This window comes from Heteronotia binoei, chromosome 12, assembly GCF_032191835.1.
Source record: "Heteronotia binoei isolate CCM8104 ecotype False Entrance Well chromosome 12, APGP_CSIRO_Hbin_v1, whole genome shotgun sequence".
Classification (NCBI taxonomy): Eukaryota; Metazoa; Chordata; class Lepidosauria; order Squamata; family Gekkonidae; genus Heteronotia; species Heteronotia binoei.
Window position 1 is genome coordinate 70,898,691 of NC_083234.1, and position 20,989 is coordinate 70,919,679.

The window sequence follows — 20,989 nt, forward strand, 5'->3', positions numbered from 1 at the left end:
GAACCTGGGTCTTCCTTTTCTAATATTTCCTTACCAATCCCTGAAAACAGGTGGGAGGTGAGAACATGCCACCAAAACACACACCGTTTACCAATACCTTCTCTACAGCTTCACGTACGAAGCGGTCTTCTACTGAGTCAGATCCTTGACCTGAGAAGGCCGGTCTTGTCTACTCTGATTGGCTGCGGCTCTCTGGGCCTCCCCACATCATCCGATCCTTTCGAGAGCAGATACCGGAGACTCTGCCTGTGATCTTCCGTCCCCTGAGCTGCAGCCACCCCTCCTACTCCCACGTGCCACTGGCAAATGCAAAAGAGGTTCCTTAAAAACAAAACGTGCCAACTGAGGAAGAACACCAGCCGAGGGAAACGAAAGACCCAAGGGAGCACACAAAACACCTTTATTGCTTTGCAGCTTTGAACAAGAACTGCAGTGCCTGGTGGTTCGTGGGAAGCAGGGCTTCTTTTGTAGCAGGAACTCCTTTGCGTATTAGGCCACACACCCCTGATGTAGCCGATCCTCCTGGAGCTTCCAGTAGGCCCTGCACTAAGAGCCCTGTAAGCTCTTGGAGGATTAGCTACAGCAGGGGTGTGTGGCCTAATATGCAAAGGAGTTCCTGCTACAAAAAAAAAAAGCCCTGGCAGGAAGAATCTCTGCCCTGCTTCCATGCCTGCTGCGGTTCCAGTCCTGAGCGCAAAGCTGCTCCCGCTGTTTCGCTTTAAGGGGCTTGCTTTGCAAACGGGAGGATTTCCAAGACCAGCCGGCGGCAGTGCTGAAGCGCAGCGGCAGAACTGACTGGCAAGCTTGCCTTGCGCAGAGTTTGACAATGCAGGGGAGGGGCGGGCAGGCCCCCTTCCTAGCCAAGACAGGCTCCGAGAAGCTCATTCCGAGAGACGGCTGAGCAAGACGGGGACACACCTGACCCCCTGCATGAGAGGCTCTGCCATGCTCTTGGGCGCTTCCGGCTCATTTCAAGGAGGGGTTTGGCCCGGTTCCTGCTTTCCCACAGTAGCCAGATGGATACTCCCTGGAGGGCCCACAAGCAGCGACAGGAACCAAAATCGCTTCCTGTAATTGCCCCGCACTCTAGAAACTGGCATTCCAAGGAACGCTGCTCCAAACATGGAGGCTCCATTTAGCCATTGAGGGATCTGTCCCCTCCTAATTTGCCAAATCCCCTTTTCAAGTCTACTAAGCTTTTCGCTATTGCTGCTGTCCAGTGGCAATGAGTCCCACAGGCAGGGCTTTTATTGTGGCAAGAACTCCTTTGCATATTAGGCCACATCCGTCTGATGTAGCCAATCCTCCAAGAGCTTACAGTAGGCCCTGTAAGAAGATCTTTTTTTTGTAGCGGGAACTTCTTTGCATATTAGGCCACACCCCCATGACATAGCCAATCCTCCTGGAGCTTACAGTAGGCCCTGTAAAAAGAGCCCTGTACGCTCTTGGAGGATTGGGGGGGAGTGTAGCCTGATATGCAAAGGAGATCCTGCTACCAAAAAAGTCCTGCCCGCAAGTAAATTACACTTTCTAGAAGGGGTTTTCTTTTGTCCTTTCTGACAAATCGAGCTCTTGGCTGCTAAGGCCTTTGGATTTTCCACTCCTGCACCCTCATTTCATCTCTACCCAGAGTTCCTAGCTGTGGGTTTTATATCTTCCACTCCCTACCTTGACTTCTGACTGCCTCTGCTACACAGGCCTCTCTCATCCCGACACTGTTCTTGACGTTTTCACACAGTGATGGTCACACACCCCGCTTCATTTTATGCACACTGCCCCTCCCCCCTTTAAAGTTTCCTCTTAAAAAACCCAGCGGCAATTCACACATGCATCAAAATAAAATTAAACCATGGCATCTAGAGATTTCTATTTACAGACAGTCCCGTATACTACATATTTACTGTTACAGATAGTACCGTCATTAAAATACACGTTCCCCACACACGGAGGGGCGGGGGTGGGGTTGCGGGGCATAGAATCTTGGCAATTCCGGATTCCCGAGCCAAGAGCGGAGATTGAAATGTAGGTGGCGATCAGGAGATCCTGGCGGATCTGGGGAGAGGGAGAGAGCACGGCGCTGAGAACAGCCGTCTGACTCCCCTCTTTCCTCTTCCATCCCGGTAGTTGGAGGCGTTCACTTAAATATCCCTGTAAACATACACGCTCTGTGGGGGGGACATAATGTCTTCTGGCCTCCCATTTCCCCAGGGCTCTTGGTGTGGAAATGCAATTTGAGACGGTGCTCCCTGGGGACCCGGCGAAGGAAGCAACCTTGACGGCAGCCGCTCCATCTACCGCACAGACGCTCACGCAAGCAGCTTGTGGCGGTGCAACGCAAGGCAGCTCTGTGTGGCTTTCCTCTCCTCGCCCCTTCTCACGTGGAAACAGAGGCAAAGGCTCTCCCTCTCTCCGGCACACACAGCGCAAGTCAAACTTCAAATCTGGCAAAGCGGGAACACGGTGGTACGGATTCCCCCCCCCCTTTCCACGACACTCTCTTTCCGCACTGAAAACTGATCTATGGCACCGAGCTCTGGGCAGCGCCGGAAGGAGAGTGGAAGGGCTTGGCGGCTCTCTCCCACAGCCCGCCTGGAAGGACGGTGCACGCCGATGAACACGGCCTCCCTGCCGAGACTCTCCAGCCGCTGGGGCTGGCCTGGGAGAGGAGGGGGGCACGGCCCAGGGTCAGGTCCATGTCTTACAGCTGCCGTCCACGCGTGCGCCCGGCGATCCTTGATGCCCACGGCCTCTGCCCGCCTCTGCTTAGGTCTTCTCCTCCCGGTCTGTCTTTCGCCTCGTTATGTTCCGGGGTTTGATTTTGAGCGAGAGTTCCCACAGGGCCTCCTCGGCCAGATGGTCGCTGAAGTCGTTGAAGAACGAGATGATGTCATCGTTCCGCTTGATCTCGTAGTGCCTGCAGAGAAAGAAGGCAGTCTGTAGCAGGGGTGGCCAAACTGTAGCTCGGGAGCCACGTGTGGCTCTTTTACACGTATTGCCCAGCTCTCAAAGCCCCCCCCCCTCCCACCCCATCAGCTGGCTTGGAGAAGGCATGTGTCTCTTTAAATAATTTCTCCAAACCTAGCCAGTCGGTGGCTTGGAGAGTTCATTTAAAGTTGCTTTCTTTTCACCTCTCCGCCCATCTAGGGGAGGGACAGTGGCTCAGTGGTAGAGCATCTGCTTGGTAAACAGAAGGTCCCAGGTTCAATCCCTGGCATCTCCAACTAAAAAGGGTCCAGGCAAATGGCATTAAAACCTCAGCTTGAGACCCTGGAGAGCCGCTGCCAGTCTGAGTAGACAATACTGACTTTGATGGACCAAGGGTCTGATTCAGTAGAAGGCAGCTTCATATGTTCATCTAACTGCTTGCCTGCCTTCTTGTCTTGTGGCTCTCAAACTTCTGATGTTTATTCTATGAGGCTCTTACATTAAGTACGTTCAGCCACCCGTGGTCTATAGTATAGCAGTTTATAAAATTATGCATGGGGTGGGCAGAGTTGACAAAGAGAAGTCTTTCTCCCTCTGCCAAAATACTAGAACTCGAGGGCATCCCATGAAGCTGATGGGCAGCAGGTTCAGGACAGACAAAACAAAATACTGTTATACACAGTGAGTGATTAAAATGTCGAATTTGCAGCCAGAAGATGTACTGATGGCAACAGGAAAAACAGGTTGCTTACCTGTAACTGATGATCTTCGAGCGGTCATCTGTGCAGTCACACTGATGGAATTAGGCGCCAGCGCCGATCACGATCAGTGAACTTAAAAGCTGCGGATTTCTGCGCCGATGTCCCAGTGCGCATGCCCAGAAGTCCCACTGCGCATGCTCACTGAGACGGGAGCTGACATCCCGCCAGTTCCTTCTGACCGCTGCATGATCCCAATGATGGACTGGCAGCAGAGGGAAAGGAGGGCGGGTAGTGTGACTGCACAGATGACCACTTGAAGATCATCAGTTACAGGTAAGCAACCTGTTTATCTTCTTCGTGATCTCTGTGCATCACACTGATGGGAGATTAGCAAGCCTTAATCCTACCTGGAGCAGGGTGCAACGGTCCATCAGCAGGTAAGAGACCGAAGAACAGCACGGCCCACCGACGTGTACTGGTGTAGATGTAAGTCCAGCGCATAGTGTTTTACAAAGGTATGCGGGGAGGACCAGGTGGCAGCCTTGCAAATTTCCCGTAGCGGCACGCCCTTCCTGATAGCCGCTGAAGTGGCCATAGCTTGAGTGGAGTGGGCTCTTATGGGCTCTGGAAGGGGTTTCTTGCTCAATAAATAGCAAAGTTTTATGGTTTCAGTTACCATTTAGAGAGTCTTTGGGCCGAGATCCATTGCCCTAAGGATGTGGGAGCATAGGAAATAAAAAGTCTAGAGTTCTTCCGAGAGGGACTTACACGATGGAGATAGAAAGATAGCGCTCGTTTCACATCCAAGGCATGTAGTCTTCGTTCAGACTCTGTAGCTGGATAAAGGAAGTACACCGGCAGGTAAATTTGAGTGTTCAAGTGAAAAGAGGAAATCACCTTAGGAAGGAAGGTGATGTCTGGACAAAGCAAGACCCCTTCATTAGTGAATCACAAGTAAGGGGCATAACATCTAAGTGCTGCTAGCTCACCCACTCTCCTTGCGGATGTAATCGCCACCAAGAAGGCCGTTTTCCACGCCAACAATTGGAGAGAGCAAGAAGACATCGGCTCGAAAGGCTTCCCAGAGAGTGCGTGAAGGACCAGAGAGAGGTCCCAAGCCAGGGTCAGCTGTCTCGTAGAAGGATACAATCTAGAGAGGCCCTTGAGAAATCTCTTTGTATCCGAATGGGTGAAGACAGAATGTAAATCAATCTGGGAATGGTTGGCAGAGATGGCCGCCAGGTACGCTCATAGCGATGAAACTGATAATCCCTTGTCCAAAAGGAAAAGAAGAAAATCAAATATTGTGGGTAAACCCACTGCAGGTGGGTCTAGGGAAAGAGCAGAAGAAAAGTGAACAAATTCCGACCACTTGCAAGAATACGATTTGTGCGTGGACGGCTTCCTGCTGTTCGGAATGATATATTGAGCTCTGTCTGATAATTGAGTCACTGCAGGCGCCATGCTGTTAATTTCAGATGAAGCACATTGTGATGCACCACTCGACCTTGGTGAGTGAGAAGATTCGAGACCTGAGGAAATTGGTGAAAAATTCCCTTGGACAGACGAAGGACCAGGGAGAACCAGTGCTGCCTGGGCCACGAAGGGGTGATGAGGATTCCCACAGGCCGCTCCTTTGATATCTTCTGCACTACTTTGGTAATCAAATAATGGGAGGAAACAGGTACACATGACGCTGATGCCACGGAACGAGACCATCCCCCAAGGACCAGGGGTCCGCCCCTCCCCTGCAGCAAAAAAGTTCGCATTTCCTGTTGCTGTGAGTGGCAAACACGTCTACCTCTGGAGTTTCCCAATCTAGGAAGATGGGTTGTAGGAATTCCCAGTTTAGTTCCTATTCGTGGAGAGAAGCTCCCCCTCGACTGAGGAAATCTGCACAAGCATTCTGGTCCCCCGGAAGATGCGTCGCTATCAGTGATGAACCTATTGTTCTGCAAATCTCCCATATGTTCAGAGATAGTAGACATAGTTTGCATGAAACTGTGCCCCCTTGTCTGTTTATGTAGGACATTGCTGTCGTGTTGTCTGTCGTAATGGCTACCGTTTTGTCCGTGAGGAGTGGCTGAAAGGAATGGATGGCATGGTGAATCGCCAACAGTTCTAAAAAGTTTATGTGATGATGCGCGTGGTGTTCGGGCCACTTGTCCCCCACACAGAGGCCATTCATGTGTGCTCCCCAACCCCACAGGGACGCATCGGAAGTTATCGTGACTGATGGGGATGGTTTGTGAAAGGGTGCTCCCTCTAACAGATGATGATGTTGTTGCCACCAGGTGAGGGAGGATAGTACTTCCGGAGGGATGGTCATCCGACGCGATGGAGAGTCGAGGTTGCATTTGAAGTGTCTGAGGAACCACAACTGCAGGATCCTCATATGAAGTCTGGCAAAGACCAGAACTGAAGTGGTGGCGGCCATGAGGCCAAGGAGACACTGAATCTGATGTGCTGTGACAGTGGGACTGTGTAGAAAGATCTGAACAAGAGCCATGATGTCGTCCGCTCGCTTCGGCGGTAGGAAGGCCTTGCAAGCAAGGGTGTCTATTATGGCTCCTATAAATTGTAAATGAGACTTCTTTTGGTTGACTCGCAGCCCTAGCTCCTGAAGAAGAGAGAGCATGATGGTGATGTGATGCAAGAGTTGAGGCTTGGAATCTGCAACAAGAAGCCAATCATCTATGTACGGGAATAGCGTAATACCCTGTAGTTTCAAATGGGCTGCGATGACCACCATAGTTTTCGTGAAAACCCTGGGGGCTGTAGAGAGACCGAAGGGCAATGATCGGTATTGGTAGTGGGCTGTTCCCATGGTGAATCTTAAGTACTTCCTATGAGAAGGGTGAATAGTGATGTGGAAGTAAGCGTCTTGTAAATCCAGAGTGGCCATCCAAGCTCCTCGATTGAGAAGAGGAAGGATGTCGGGTAGAGAGGTCATTCTGAATTTGTGGTAGGTGATGAACAGATTTAAGGCTCGAAGGTCCATGATTGGCCGAAGACCTCTGTCCCGTTTTGGGACCGTGAAGTAGTGTGAGTAAAAGCCGAGTCCCCTTTGGTTTGAGGGAACCTGTTCTATGGCTTGTTTGAGAAGAAGTGATTGAACCTCCTCCCGTAGTGTGTTTGAAGGATGGGTGGAGATGAAGGTCGGAATAGGAGGGTTTTGATGGAATTCAATCACATAACCCAGCCGGATTATGGATAGGATCCCATTGGTCTGAAGTTATTTTGGACCATGCCTGTAGAAAAGGGAAAAGGCGGGTATGGTCTGAAGAAGAAAGGTGGGAAGGGAGGGAAAGAAAAAGGCAGTCCAAGTCCCTGTTTGGGCTGTCTAGGGCCCTTCTGACGTGATGATTGGGAAGGTGTGGGAGAATATTTGGGTTTGGAGGTATAACGTGGCTTGGAAAAAGATGTAGCTTTTGAATGCCAAGGCTGATCCATAGGTGGTTTAGAGTATGGTTTCTTGTTCCATGGTTTGGGCCATGGACATTTATTTTGGGAACCTGATGAGGTGGGAACTCCCAGGTTCGAATACTTTTATCCATTTCTTGCAAAACGGAATTGGTATTGGAACTAAAGAGGCCACTGCCGTCGAAGGGTAAGTCCTCTATATAGGCCTGTGTGTCCGGTTGTAAGGCAGTAGAACACAACCAAGAGTGTCTTCTCAGAGTAATGGCCATGGTCAGGGTCTTAGCACAGATGTCACCCGAACGTTTAGCCGTATTGAGTTGTTGCTTGGCTAGGGTCATCCCTTCTTTTTGTATCTTCTTGAATGCAATCCTGCTTTGTTCCGGAAGGCTAGGCAAAATGTTGGAAATTTGATCCCAGAGGGTGTATTGATAACGTCCCATGCATGTGGAGTAATTAGCAATTTCAACGCCCAGAGAACCAGCAGAATAAAGATGCCTTCCCAGGTTGTCTAGTTTCTTTCCTTCCTTATCTGGCGGGGAAGAATGTGTCTTCTTTGCCTTAGATGATGAGGACACCACCACAGAATTCGGTTTGGGGTGGGTGAAGAGGAAGTCTGCACTGGATTCTTGGATTCGATACATATGATCTAGTCTATGTTATGAAATGGGTGTAGACGCTGGTTTTTCCCAAGAGGATTTGGCAGTGTGAAGCATAACAGTAGTCAATGGTCAGGCTACTGCTGTGGAAGTGTCCATTTGAACTATGTCGAAGACGGTGTCCGTAATTATTGGTTGTGATTGGACTGTAGGTAGGGACAGGGATTGAGCCATGCACTTGATGAGGTCTCCGTAAGACTTTAAGTCCTCTGAGGGTAAAATAGGTTGCTCCTCTGCTATCTTCTGAGATGGAGAAGGTTCTTCAGGTGATGAAGACGCTTCTTAGTCTTCTGGGGTCGATTCTTCAAAGGATCTAGGGGAAGCCTCAGGAGAGTCAGAGTGCTCCGAAAGGTGCGGTGTTGGTGACGACACGGGGTCTGCTGTTGTGACCTTCATCCGTTCCGTAGCACCCTGTTGTGCAGAATCTCAATGTCGGATTGGTTCAGCGCCGGGTGGTTTAGCTAAGGACACAGACAGACCTCGCCTGGGCGGTCTGTACGAGGTTCGGGATCGGCAAGAGGCTTCCGAGTACTGGTCCCAATCCATCTGGTGCGGAGGAAACCAAAGAAAGGATGATTGCATCGGGTATGCCCCGTATAAGTATTGCCATTGACACTGATCCCATGGGATCTCTGGAGTGATGGTGAGATGACATGGAGAGCGATCACCTGCTCTATATCTGGGGGAGCGACTTCGTAGAGATCGATCCCTTCGCGATTCCTGCAGTCGACATCGAGGAAGAGGACGTCGGGATTGAGGAGTCTCAGATACCGTGCGAATCCGATCAGATGGGCTCCCTTCGGTACCGGAGCGCTGTGCCACATCTATATCGCGATTAGAGTCGGAAGTGATCGCGAGCTGGGTGGACATTGAAGCGAGAATCGGAGGGCTTAGCCAACGACTCGGTGAAGTGAAGAGCTTCAGAGGAGGAATGATTGGTGCCGTCGGGTCCAATGGTGAAGTCGGAGAGGCTGGAGAAATGGGTTTGCTATGTTTCGGCTTATCCGTTTTCTTCGTCTTCTTCTTCTCCAAGTGAGATCCCTTATCCTCCTTATGCCTTTTTGCAGACGTAGAGGACTCTGACCTAGCAGCCGAGCCCGTTCGTTTACCAGGGTGTCGGCGTCGGAAAGGGGGCGATCGGTATTGACCGTCTTCGAGACGGTGGATGAGATCGGTTGAACGACCCAGTCTGTTGAAGTCGACGAAGACATCTTACATGGAGAGAGTGCCTGTTCCATTAGGGCCGCAGCGAGACGGGCAGCTCTATTTTTCTTAGTTTGCCTGGAGAATTTTGCACAGTGCGCACATGAGTCAGTTCTGTGGAGCTCCCCAAGGCACAGTAGGCGCAATGTGTGGCCGTCTGGTGGGGCGATCTTACTCCCACACTTGGAACACCTTTTTAAAAAGCCCCAGCGTCTTTCCATACAAATTGTCTGGGGAGAAGGGGGCTGGGGGGAAGGCGGAAAAGTTCCATCGTACCCCGCACTCCCAAAAAAAGTGAAGATAGTCCCGGAAAACAAGATATAGCTAAATGATACACTAACAGATTTTTTGTTGTCTTTCTAAAAGGTAGAAGTTCACCGACCGTAGCGAAGAAATGATTGACTGATCTGAGCGGCAGTCAGAAGAGAACTGGCGGGATGTCCGCTCCCGTCTCAGTGAGCATGTGCAGTGGGGCTTCTGGGCATGCGCACTGGGACATCGGTGCGGAAATCCGCAGCTTTTAAGTTTACCGATTGTGATCGGTGCTGGCACCTAATCCCATCAGTGTGATGCACAGAGACCACGAAGAAGATTGAACAGCTTTAAAAGGGGATTAGATCGATTCATGGAGGAAAAGTCCATCGATGGCGACTAGCCCTGGTGACTGAGGAGAACCTCCACATTCAGTGGCATGAAGCCTCTGAATCCCAGAGCCAGAAGGCAACATTCAGGGAAGGCCTCAGCCTCTATGCCCTCTGGAGGAACTGGCTGGCCACTGTGTGAGACAGGATGCTAGACTATTGATCCAGCAGAGTTCTTCTTATGTTCTTTTAACAGGCAGGGATCTGTTGCTGAGATCCAATTGCTCCTCAAGGTCCAAACCAAACAGTGGAGGCTGAGAGGTGCTGAAGCCGTGGCACAGGGGGACAGCACTTTTTGGGCCCTAATGCTGAAAATGGGAAAGGTCTATGAAGATGTCGGTGGGATGGCAAACAGAAGAGGGTGTGGAATCCCTTGGCTTCATGAGCTTGGGGGGAGCTGCAGCCCAGTGGACTGGCCACTGTGAATGCTAAGAATTCTGGGTATGACATGCATATAAGACCCTACATATAAGATCTGTTCTCCCATATTTTCTTGCCTGGGAATTATGATCACAGGCAATCAAACAAGCTCGTTGAGAGGGCCTTTTCAGTTGTAGCCCCACGATTATGGAAGAACCTCCCTAGGGAAGTGCGCCTGGCCCCCTCACTTTCAAGCTTTAGAAGGCAGCTAAAGATGGTTCTATTTAGGACTGTATCTGAGCTGTGATTGTAAATGTGGGGCCTTCTGTTTTTAGTGTATTTATTTTATGTATTTTATCTATGGGGCGAGCTGTCTTGATTCCATAAGGAAGAAAGGCGGCCAAGAAAGATTTTAAGTAAATAAAAAAGAAGGCAAGGCAATCGGGACTGCAGAACCAGGGATACCGAGAATCAGGATCCCGAACAATCGGGATTGCAGAGGCCAGTGGCAGAGGGAGCAGGAAGAAGCAAACAGGTTCAGGGGGTCCATGGGAGATGCAAGAGGAACTTGAGTGGGGAGTGGGTCAAAGACCATCTTATGAAGGGACGGCCATCTCTGGGAAGGAACCTGAAAACTCCTGAACGACTTCCAATCGAATAATGTGGATTATGTGCCAAGGTGAGCCTTTTGTCCTTGGTGTTCGCACGTGCAGTAAAGGCAGCCGAGATTACTTACGCTTGCTGGAAGCGCCTCATGCTGTCCAGGATGTTGAACTGTTGCCAACGCTTGGAAAAGTTCACTTTGCTGTCAATGTAATCCGGGTTCCCCAGGTGGACAAAGGTCAAGTCCTGCAGGATGAGGCCTCTGGAGGGAAGAAACAAGAGGCTGGAGGAGACTCAGCTTGTTGGCCGTACTCTGCCTCGAGCATGTCTCTGAGAGGCAAAGATTATTCAAAGACACGCTGAACAAACGATTGCAAACCAGAGAAGGGAGCCCGCCAGTGAATCCCCCACCTCGGAAGGAGCAACTACTCACAAGTAGGGTATGCAAGGTGGTTCCACCTCTCCGAGAGCCGCTCGATATGCCCGGAAGGAGGAAGAGCTGTCGATCAGCGTGCAGTACTCCGCCAGGCCCTGGCAGGAGACAAAATACAGGATGTGACGCTAATTGTTCAGCTGCTTTGTTTTTAAAAAGGTGCTGTGCTGAGATCCTCAGAAAACTGAATTCTCGCCTAACAGTGTATCTGGTCGTTCGTTCGTTCGATTTTAATACGGTCAACAACCAGCACAAATCAGAAAAAAATTTACAAAAGCTAAAATACTTACAATATATTCGAACATCGCATAAGATAACAGTGGGAAGTTATATAAAATAGCAATTAAAATTTGGCTTCAGAACATAATATATCATTGCAAACTTTACACGCAATGGAAAAGACCCTCGCACAAGGACCTGTAATCTGTGGGTTCACTCCCATAAGAAACCTCCTAGTGATCTCAAAATTAGAAAAACTGAAATGGCCCTGAAATCTACTTATTAAGGGACTAATTAACCCTGCCCGTATCTCCTGGTAAAATTGGCATGAAAGGATTGTGGTGAAAATCATTACAAAGAAACTTGGTGACAAATACCATAAAAAGAAGGCCATTGTTAAAAAGGGTAGTTATTCTGAGATCCCATGGAATCATGGGACAGAAGGTAACCCTGGTCATCCTCAAGAGGCTTCTATGAGAATGACAAAGAACAGGGCCTTCTCAGTCGTGTCCCCAAGACAGTAGAATGACCTCCCTAGAGAGAGTCGGTGCCCTCCAGCTGACTTTGTAAAAGCCTTAACAACTGAGGGGCTCTGGAGGCTGTAAGAAGTGCAGATCCGTTTTGAGAGGTGAGAACGCAAGACTAGCCCTGCTCGGTTGGACCAAAGATGGCTCAGCATCCTGTATCCACCAACAGCCAAGCTGATAAAGCCCAAAAACGGGGCATTAAGGCAACAGTCTTCCCACTGCTACTGCCCTCTCAGCAACTGGGAATCAGAGGTACGCTGCCACTGAATCGAGAGGTTATCGTGGCTACTCTCTCGGCTTGGCTTCGCGAACGAAGATTTAAGAAGGGTGCAATAGTCCACGTCTGCTGCAGGCTCGCTGGTGGCTGACAAGACCAATGCAGGACAGGCAGGTCCGGCCACAGTGGCTGCAGGGAAAAGTCTGATTTAGGGTTGGTGCTGTAGCAGTGCGATTCTTCCCTAGATAAGGCTGCTTGGTCGTTCAGGGTGCTGCCGAAAAATGCTTTCGTCTCCGGGTTAGCATCAGGCGACCAATACCCTGAACCGCCTACATGCAGGATCGGGACTGCGGCTTCCAGTGGCACCTTCCACCTGCCGTTTCGCCCCTTGCCCATCGCTGCAGGACTTGATGCGTTGTGGGTTGTGTATGTGGATATGCCCTTCAGGCCTGCGCAGAGGAATTTTTTAGGTGAAGCCCAGTGGCTACTATCGTGGCTACTAGTCTAGCTACTACTGGTCTTCCTGTGGTGCAGGGAACTGCGGTCCTGGGCCACCCTAGTGGTCTGAGCAGCCTTCAGCCCTCTTAACTGATTTGATTGATTGATTAGATTGATTAGATTTATATCTCGCCCTCCCCGCCGAAGCAGGCTCAGGGCGCCTCACAATAAAATCACAATAAACATTAATTATGCATTTAAAATAATACAATATTCAATAATATAACAGTTAAAAACAGTTTGGTGCTAAGATTTAATTTTCTGATGGCGTTCAGTGCTCTTAGGTATCCTTTGTATTACAATGGCAGGAATTCAGTCGAAGTCTAGCTGGAATAATGCTGTCTTGCAAGCCTTGCAGAACTGGGCGAGGTCCCGGAAGGCTCTAACCTCCTCCGGTAGTTGGTTCCACCAAGAGGGGGAAGCGATCAAGAAGGCTCTCTCCCTGGTGATTTTTAATCTTGCCTCCCTCGGCCTGGGGATCGATAGTAGATTTTGTGTTCCAGATCTGTGTACTCTCTGGGGAACATGTGGGGAGAGACAATCCCTAAGGTAGGAAGGTCCTTGACCATATAGGGCTAGCTCCTGGAGTCCCTATAGCAGGAACAGCGAGACTGGGGGCCATCAGCCTGCCCAGACTCCAGAGGCAAAAAAGACAGGGGGAGGGGGCAGAGCTGAGAATGGAGGCCTACACGACTAGGGGTTGTGGTAGGCAGGGGTCATTTCATAGAAAAAGGTGCCGGAGCTCATTAGCACAACTCATTTACATATGCTGCAAACCCCTGATGTCACTCAAAGGTGTACAAAATTGTATCAGCTCAGCATCTACCTTAAAACACTTCTTGAATTATACTGGTCATAATAAAACCTTACTCCCGTCATACTTTTTAAATTACTTTCTCCTATGTGGCCACAAGTAGAGCCCCGTGGCGCAGAGTGGTAAAGCTGCAGTACTGCAGTCCTAAACTCTGCTCACGACCTGTTCGATCCCGGCAGAAGCTGGGTTTCAGGTAGCCGGCTCGAGGTTGACTCAGCCTTCCATTCTTCCGAGGTCAGTAAAATGAGTACCCAGCTTGCTGGGGGGAAAGTGTAGATGACTGCGGAAGGCAATGGCAAACCACCCCGTAAAAAGTCTGCCGTGAAAACATTGTGAAAGCAACGTCACCCCAGAGTCGGAAATGACTGCTGCTTGCACGGGGAACTACAAAAAAAAAAGAAACATGTGGCCACAGTGGTGTGATGAAGATTTCCATCTGTCTGCTTTATAGGTTTTGTTTATTTTCCCATTTCTTGTGGAGGAAAATATTAGAAAGTTGGTTAAATCTTACGAGTTCAGCAAAATTCTCACAGGGGGGTTTGAACAATGGAGCCCAGAAGCAAGTATGGAGGGGAGGGGTTTAAGAAAGAAAGAGCACAATAAACTTAAGAGGTTCTGGAGCTCTGCTCCTGCCCAAAATGAGACCTGGTTGTAGAGAGAACCGGAAGGCTGGAATGCTGGCCTTTTCTGACATGGCTCTCATGCTTTGGAACAGATTCTCTCAGGGTCCAAGGAATGACGGCTCTTTCCAGACAGGCGGCTGCTTCAACCAAGGGACACAGAAGTCTGCGTCTCCCCCCCTCAAGCCCTTGTTGCCCCTGACCAGCTCCAGAAGGGGATGCCAGTCCCCTCCCATGCCGCTGATGGCCAGGAGAGAACGGCACCGCTCCTTCTCCCCAGTGAGGGAAGTGAGACTTGCTTGGCCTGAAGGTCCCCAGGATTGGTCCTCAACATCTCCAGTGAAAGGACTGGGTAGTGGCTGATGGGGAAGATCTGAAGACCGCTGCAAGCCCGTCGGCAAATACTGAACTTGACAGACGGAGGCTCCTCCGGCTCATGTGCCACTGGTTCTATAAACAACCAGGTGAATAGTTGGCTCAATGGCCAAGATGCTTTTTATTCATGTTAAGGAGTGGACTCCGCCCTGCATCTTGGCTGTCCTGAGGCCTCAGCCACAGAAGCTTGTGGCGAGCCACGCTGATGTTCGTGACATAAAGCACAGGGGCCTAGCCAGGATTTTTTTTTTTAGGCTGCTGCTTGAAGGGCACTTGGTGCAATTAGCAGACTGATCAAAGCCACCAAGTTATACGCTGTCTTTCAGTTTTCGAAAATATATTACAAGGACTGCGTACGACACATAATAAACAATATAATATTGATAGAGGCCGGCGGTGCTAGGGCCTTTTAAAGTAACGGAAATCTCAAGGGGGCCAAAACACCCCGTCCCCAAATGAATAGCTAGAAGTCCAAACTTGGAAATAGTCCAACTGAAATTCACAAGGCGGGTGTTCCTGAGGAACGCAGCTCCAACGCAGCCGCTTTCTTAAAAAGTCTCTCTGGATTTCGATGATGTTTCAATTCCTTCTTCAGTCGAAGGGCTCCATTATTTAGGAACCCCGTTCTACATTCTCTGTACATCACAGCATTCAGCTTCTCATTTTGGTGTGAACATCGGGATCAGGATTTTTTTTTTAGGTCGGGGGTATTTTAAAAAGGTGGTGTGGGGAGGCACTCATGGCCACCTCTTGCCTTTCCTTCCTCTTGGCTGAGCAGGAGGGAAGAAAGAAGTGGGGACTCCTCAGGCCGGATCTTCGTGCTTCTGCAGACAGCTTTGAAGCCGGCTGAAAGAGCACGAAGACCCACTGCAGCAGCCGCCGCCTCTCGGCCAATGCAACGCCGAGTTGTGGGCCTGCTTCAGGGCCAGCAGCTGCCGTTCTGACTTGTGGTGCCACACTCTATATTCCTTCTGGCCCCTCTCAGATCGACAGCTCACCAACACCCAGCAGAGGTAGCTGGTGGGCTAGTTTGGGCAAGTTCTCTTGCAGCTGCTCCAGTCCACCGATGGGAGGATTTTGTGCGCCGGTGCTGATATCCTGATGGCTGGACTTTTGGGAAGGCAGCATGAAATGTTCCCAAAGCAAACAAACAAATGCTTAAAAAAAAACCCCAAAAAACCAAGCTCACCTCTGATGTTTGTTTCTGCCACTCGAGCCGGCGGATGGGTGCCGAATCCAGAGCAGAGAGGATGGCCAAGTAGGAGTTGAAGTTGTTGAGCTTCCGTAAGTGCTGGAGTGGAGGAGAGAGATCAAGAGGCATTTCAAAAGCATTTCTAGGAAAAGGCCAGGATCGCCTCTAACAGAATGCCCATCCACGTCCACTTGAACCCAGGTCTGATACCTGTTCTCCAATGCAAGGCCACAGGAGGTAGTGGCAGCTACAAACACAGACAGCTTCAAGAGGGCTATAGAGCAGAAGTCCATCAGTGGCAATTAGCCACAGGGTACTGATGAAACTCTGTCTGGGGCAAGTGATGCTCTGTATTCTTGGTGCTCGGGGCGGGGGGCAGCATGGGGGCTTCTAGTGTCCTGGCCCCACTGATAGACTTCCTGATGGCACTTGGTTTTTTTGGCCACTGTGTGACACAGTGCTGGACTGGATGGGCCATTGGCCTGATCCAACATGGCTTCTCTTATGTTCTAAGGCTTCCTAAGTTCGGCCGCTGGAACTAAGGTTGGGCTGAAGTGTGAAGGGAGCAGGCAGCAGCCCACCAGGCTCCTCCCATTTATTCTGGGCCTTACCAGTCCAGAAGCTTTCGACCACTTCCTTCAATCCCAAGGCCTGACATCACGCGACTTGTTCCATTGAAGAGGGCTCAGCCCTGGGCAGGCCCTCTCAGCCTGGCCCCTTAAGAGCCCTGGGCATCACCCCTGCATTCCTGTCATCACTGACAAATGGCTTTCAGATTCACACCCTGCAGGAACAAACAGCTGGCAGCGCTTACCTTCATGATCTTTATGAATTTCAGCAGCAGCCTCTCTCGGTCTTGAGCTTTTTCCTGCAGCATAATGATCGAACGGACCCTGTGAGGTTGGAGAGAGAGAGAGAGAAAAACAGCATCACAGCAGCAGTCGGGGCTGATTGTCCAAGTGGTTTTCCCGGCCAAAAGGACCCGCGGAGCTGCTAATGGATTACCACCAGCCACGCTGGGAAGCTGGCAGAGCTGCCTTGCTGGGTCTGATGATGGCTCTTGGAAGGAAAAGGCCTTCATCTATTGCACATTGGACGAAATGCCCAGGAATTTTCATTTCTGCTACACAGAGGAAGCACCAAGGCGCTTGGACTGAAATTAACCTCTCTTTGAAGATGGAACAGAAGGTGTGCCAATTCCAGGAGCTCTCCAGCGCACTTAGTGGATCGCACAGCCCTAAAACAGGTGAGGACTTTGCCACTGGGAAGACTCCATATTATGAAGGGAAAGTAGTTGCTTTAGGTCACTTGATCAGCCTGGGGGTCTGACAGGATTCATTTTTATTTTGTTTTAAATTTATCAATCACTTTTTGATACGGGTAAGTTGCATACAGCAACTTGACTGCAGGCTGTGCATTCACTAGGGACAAGGAACTATTCTTGGAACTGTGAATTGCTAAATGTAATGAAGAAGAAGAAGATATTGGATTTATATCCCGCCCTCCACTCCGAAGAGTCCCAGAGCGGCTCACAATCTCCTTTACCTTCCTCCCCCAGAACAGACACCCTGTGAGGTGAGTGGGGCTGGAGAGGGCTCTCACAGCAGCTGCCTTTTCAAGGACAACCTCTGCCAGAGCTATGGCTGACCCAAGGCCATGCTAGCAGGTGGAAGAGGAGGAGTGGGGAATCAAACCTGGTTCTCCCAGATAAGAGTCTGCACACTTAACCACTACACCAAACTGGCTCTCCTACACCAAACTGGCTCTCCTGGATGTGTATGACACTGTACGTGAGATGAATTGAACTTATAGGTGTCTCTACGGCTGGCTGTATTTATACATACTTTGTTTAGTTCGCTGTGAGTTTGCATCTTTATATATTTTCTATAAGAATTGTTCCTATGTACCTTTATGATGGTTCCACAATAACAACCTCAATGTAAGATTTAAAATAATAGCTTTATTCATTTGTACGGCTGAATACTTTGCGCTATTGCAGATAATACTCTTGTCATTAGGTTCTTACATACTGCAATCCTGACTTCTATGTTATGCTCCTGCTGAATGGGCAGCTGCCGCAGAAAACAGCCCCCTCCCCTTGGAACTTCTACAGCGTCTCCCTCCCTCCCTGGGTCGGAAGCTCTGGGCTTCGTTACTTCCTCCTCCAGTGGGAGCTGCCAGTACAGGAGGTCAGGAAACTTTAAATGAGGACTCCTTGACTTTATCAGGGGTCCCCAATCCCCAGGCCGTGAACTGGTACCGGTCCGTGGCCTGTTAGCAACTGGGCCGTGAGTTATATAATTAATTATTCCATTATATATTACAATGTAATAGTAATAATAATAAGACGACATTGGATTTATATCCTGCCCTCCACTCCAAATCTCAGTGGTTCACAATCTCTTTCATCTTCCTCCCCCACAACAGACACCCTGTGAGATGGGTGGGGCTGAGAGAACTCTCCCCAGAAGCTGCCCTTTCAAGGACAGCTCTGCAAGAGCTATGGCTGACCCAAGGCCATTCCAGTTACAAGTGGAGGAGTGGGGACTCAAACCTGGTTCACCCAGATAAGAGTCTGCACCAGGCCTCGGATTCAGCGGGAGCTCACGGAAGCACAGCTCCTGAACTTTTCTGAGAGTTCCACCTCCTCCTTCCCACCTTGTCCACTGAATAGTAGATGCAGCTGCATAACAAACCCTGGATGGGCTCCACCACCTATTTTTCTACAAAACGACCCCTGGTCTGCACACTTAACCACCACACCAAAATAAAGCGCACCATTTTATCCTGAAACCATTGTCCCTCCACGCCACGTCCGTGGAAAAATTGTCTTCCACAAAACCGGTCCCTGGTGCCAAACTAGGCACTAGATGAGCTTAGAGATGGTCGGGGTGGGGAGCGGGGAGAGATTAGGCAACTGTCGGTTATGTCTTTCTGATGGTTTTGCCACTGCCTTTGTGGCACGTCTTCCTATGCTTTGCTTTGATGATTTATAGCTGTCATTTTACTTAGGTGACACTGATACAATGAACGATGCACCCTACCAAATGCTGCTGTTTGTTTGCACATAAACTGCACTTGGCCGCCAGCAGAAAGACTCCTTCCTCCAGCTGTCCCTTTCAGCATTTGTGTTTTCTCAGGTGTCCCAAGTAGCAAAACAAGACCAAGATTTGCAACCAGGCTATTCATGGATGGGGGGGGAGAGGGGGGCACTAGAGTGGTGCCAGGGAGCTGAGCTTCAAGACCTCCCGCTCCCCATTCCATTCTCTCTCTTACCAGTATGACATGTTATTAAAGTGCTCCGTGAACTGGGTCAGGTTGGGGCTCTTCTCTTCATTCTGCTCTTTTGCCCACAGCAAGACTTCAGGGATCTGAAAGAGGCAGAAACGGGATACCGAAAGAGTTTCAGAGGGCGGCTGTGCCCGTCTGTGGTAGAACATCTGTATTTGAATCCAGGACCCTCCCTTTGAGACCAACAAGAATTTGGAGGCATCTGCAGAGGAGTTTCCCTCCCCCCCTGCATTTCTTGTTGTGCAAATTGTAACTGGGGGCAAACGGTATGAGACCAGCTATAGATGTGTCTCAGGGAGAGGCCAGCGATGCAATCACAGCTGAGGTGAAGAGCTGACAACAGTTATCCACTCTTGGTGGAGGTGGATGGAAACAGAAACTAATGCAGGAAAGCACCAACCAGCCTCCTGTGGGGGGGGGGGTACTTGGGGCTTTCGAAAGCCCTAAATCAGTATGAAGAAGAAGAGGAGGAGGAGGAAAAGGAAAAAGTTGGTTTTATACCCCACTCTTCACTACCCGAAGGAATCTCAGAGCAGCCTAAGATCACCTTCCTTTCCTTGCCCCACAACAGATGCCTTGTGAGGCTTGTGGGGCTGAGAGAGCTCTGACAGAACTGAGAATGGCCCAAGGTCAACAAGCTGGCTTCATGTGGAGAAGGAGTGGGGAATCAAACCCGGTCCTCCAGATTAGAGTCCAGCACTTTTAAGAAGAAGAGTTGGTTTTATACCCCACCCTTCACTACCCGAAGGAGTCTCAGACCGGCTTACAATCACCTTCCTTTTCTCACCCCACAACAGACATGGTGTGAGGCAGGTGGGTCTGAGAGAGCTCTGTGACTGACCCCAGATTACCCAGCAAGCTTCATGTGGAGGAGTGGGGGTCCTCCAGATTAGATTCTGCCACTCTTAACCACTACACCGCATCTGGGGAACCTCTAACATTCAAAGGCACTAAGCCTCTGAATCTCAGAGCCAGGAGGCAACATCAGGGGAAGGCCTAGGCCTCTCTGCTCTGTTTTTGGCCCTCCAGGGGAACTGGTTGGCCACTGTGTGGGACAGGAGGCTGGACTAGATGGACACTGGACTGAGCCAGCAGGGTTCATCTGATGTTCTTATGCCTTAGCCTTTATGCCCTGTTGTTGGCCCCCCAGAGGAACTTGCTGACCACTGCATGAGACAGGATGCTGGACTAGATGGACCACTGCTATGATTCAACAGGGCTCTTCTAATGTTCTTATGAAGGCCTCAGCCTTTATGCCCTGTTGTTGGCCACCCAGAGGAACTGGTTGGCCACTGTGTGAGACAGGATGCTGGACTAGATGGACACTGGACTGAGTCAGCAGGACTCTTCTGATGTTCTCATGAAGGCCTCGGCCTCTATGCCCTGTTGTTGGCCCTCCAGAGAAACTGGGTGTCCACTTTGTGAGACAGGATGCTGGACTAGACGGACTATTGGTCTGAACTAGCACGGCTCTTCCGATGTTCTCATGAAGGCCTCGGCCTCTATGCCCTATTGTTGGCCCTCTAGAGAAACTGGGTGTCCACTTTGTGAGACAGGATGCTGGACTAGACGGACCATTGGTCTGAACTAGCAGGGCTCTTCCGATGTTCTCATGAAGGCCTCGGCCTCTATGCCCTGTTGTTGGCCCTCTAGAGAAACTGGGTGTCCACTTTGTGAGACAGGATGCTGTCCTAAACGGACCACTGGTTTGAGCTAGCAGGGCTCTTCTGATGTTCTCATGAAGGCCTCGGCCTCTATGCCCTGCTGCTGGCCCTCCAGAGAAACTAGGTGGCCATTTTGTGAGACAGGATGCTGGACTAGATGGACACTGGACTGAGCCAGCGGGGCTCATCTTATATTCTCATGAAGGCCTCTGCCTTTATGCCCTGTTGTTGGCCCCCCAGAGGAACTTGCTGGCCACTGCGTGAGACAGGATGCTGGACTAGACAGACCACTGCTCTGAGCCAGCAAAGTTCTTCTAATGTTCTTATGGGGGATCTACCACAGAAAATAGCAGTTGGGTGGTGTTGGACAAATATGGCTGGTAGCAGTCATACCTCTATCTTATAGAACAGCTCTGCGTCCAGGAGGGTCAGCTGCTCGGCTATCTCATGGCTATGGAAATCATGGAGGGTTCCAGGTCTGGAAGAGACAAAAAGCAAAGGCCTTTAAACAGGACTGCGGGCGTTCCCCAGACAGCGGGAAAAGTGCAGCAGCTGGCATCAGGCAGAGCGTTTGAACCCCAGAAAGCCTCAGTTTGACTCTGCTCTTTCAAGATCAAGGTTCTCAGT

The 20,989-nt window shown here is 50.2% G+C and overlaps 1 protein-coding gene across 6 annotated transcripts in view; it reads right to left on the reverse strand.

Moving 5' to 3' along the window:
- Positions 1-1,837: 1,837 nt before the first annotated feature.
- RAPGEF1 (Rap guanine nucleotide exchange factor 1) overlaps positions 1,838-20,989 on the reverse strand; it is a 192,535-nt gene continuing 173,383 nt past the window's right edge. For all 6 annotated transcript variants that reach the window (XM_060250718.1, XM_060250717.1, XM_060250716.1 and 3 more), the window contains 7 exons: positions 20,756-20,840; positions 18,684-18,778; positions 16,222-16,300; positions 15,405-15,506; positions 10,946-11,043; positions 10,646-10,774; positions 1,838-2,914 (listed from right to left, as the gene is read on the reverse strand). In XM_060250718.1, the coding sequence (XP_060106701.1) occupies positions 2,764-2,914; positions 10,646-10,774; positions 10,946-11,043; positions 15,405-15,506; positions 16,222-16,300; positions 18,684-18,778; positions 20,756-20,840 (739 nt within the window). In that variant the 3' untranslated portion in view covers positions 1,838-2,763. The remainder of the gene's footprint in view (positions 2,915-10,645; positions 10,775-10,945; positions 11,044-15,404; positions 15,507-16,221; positions 16,301-18,683; positions 18,779-20,755; positions 20,841-20,989) is intronic.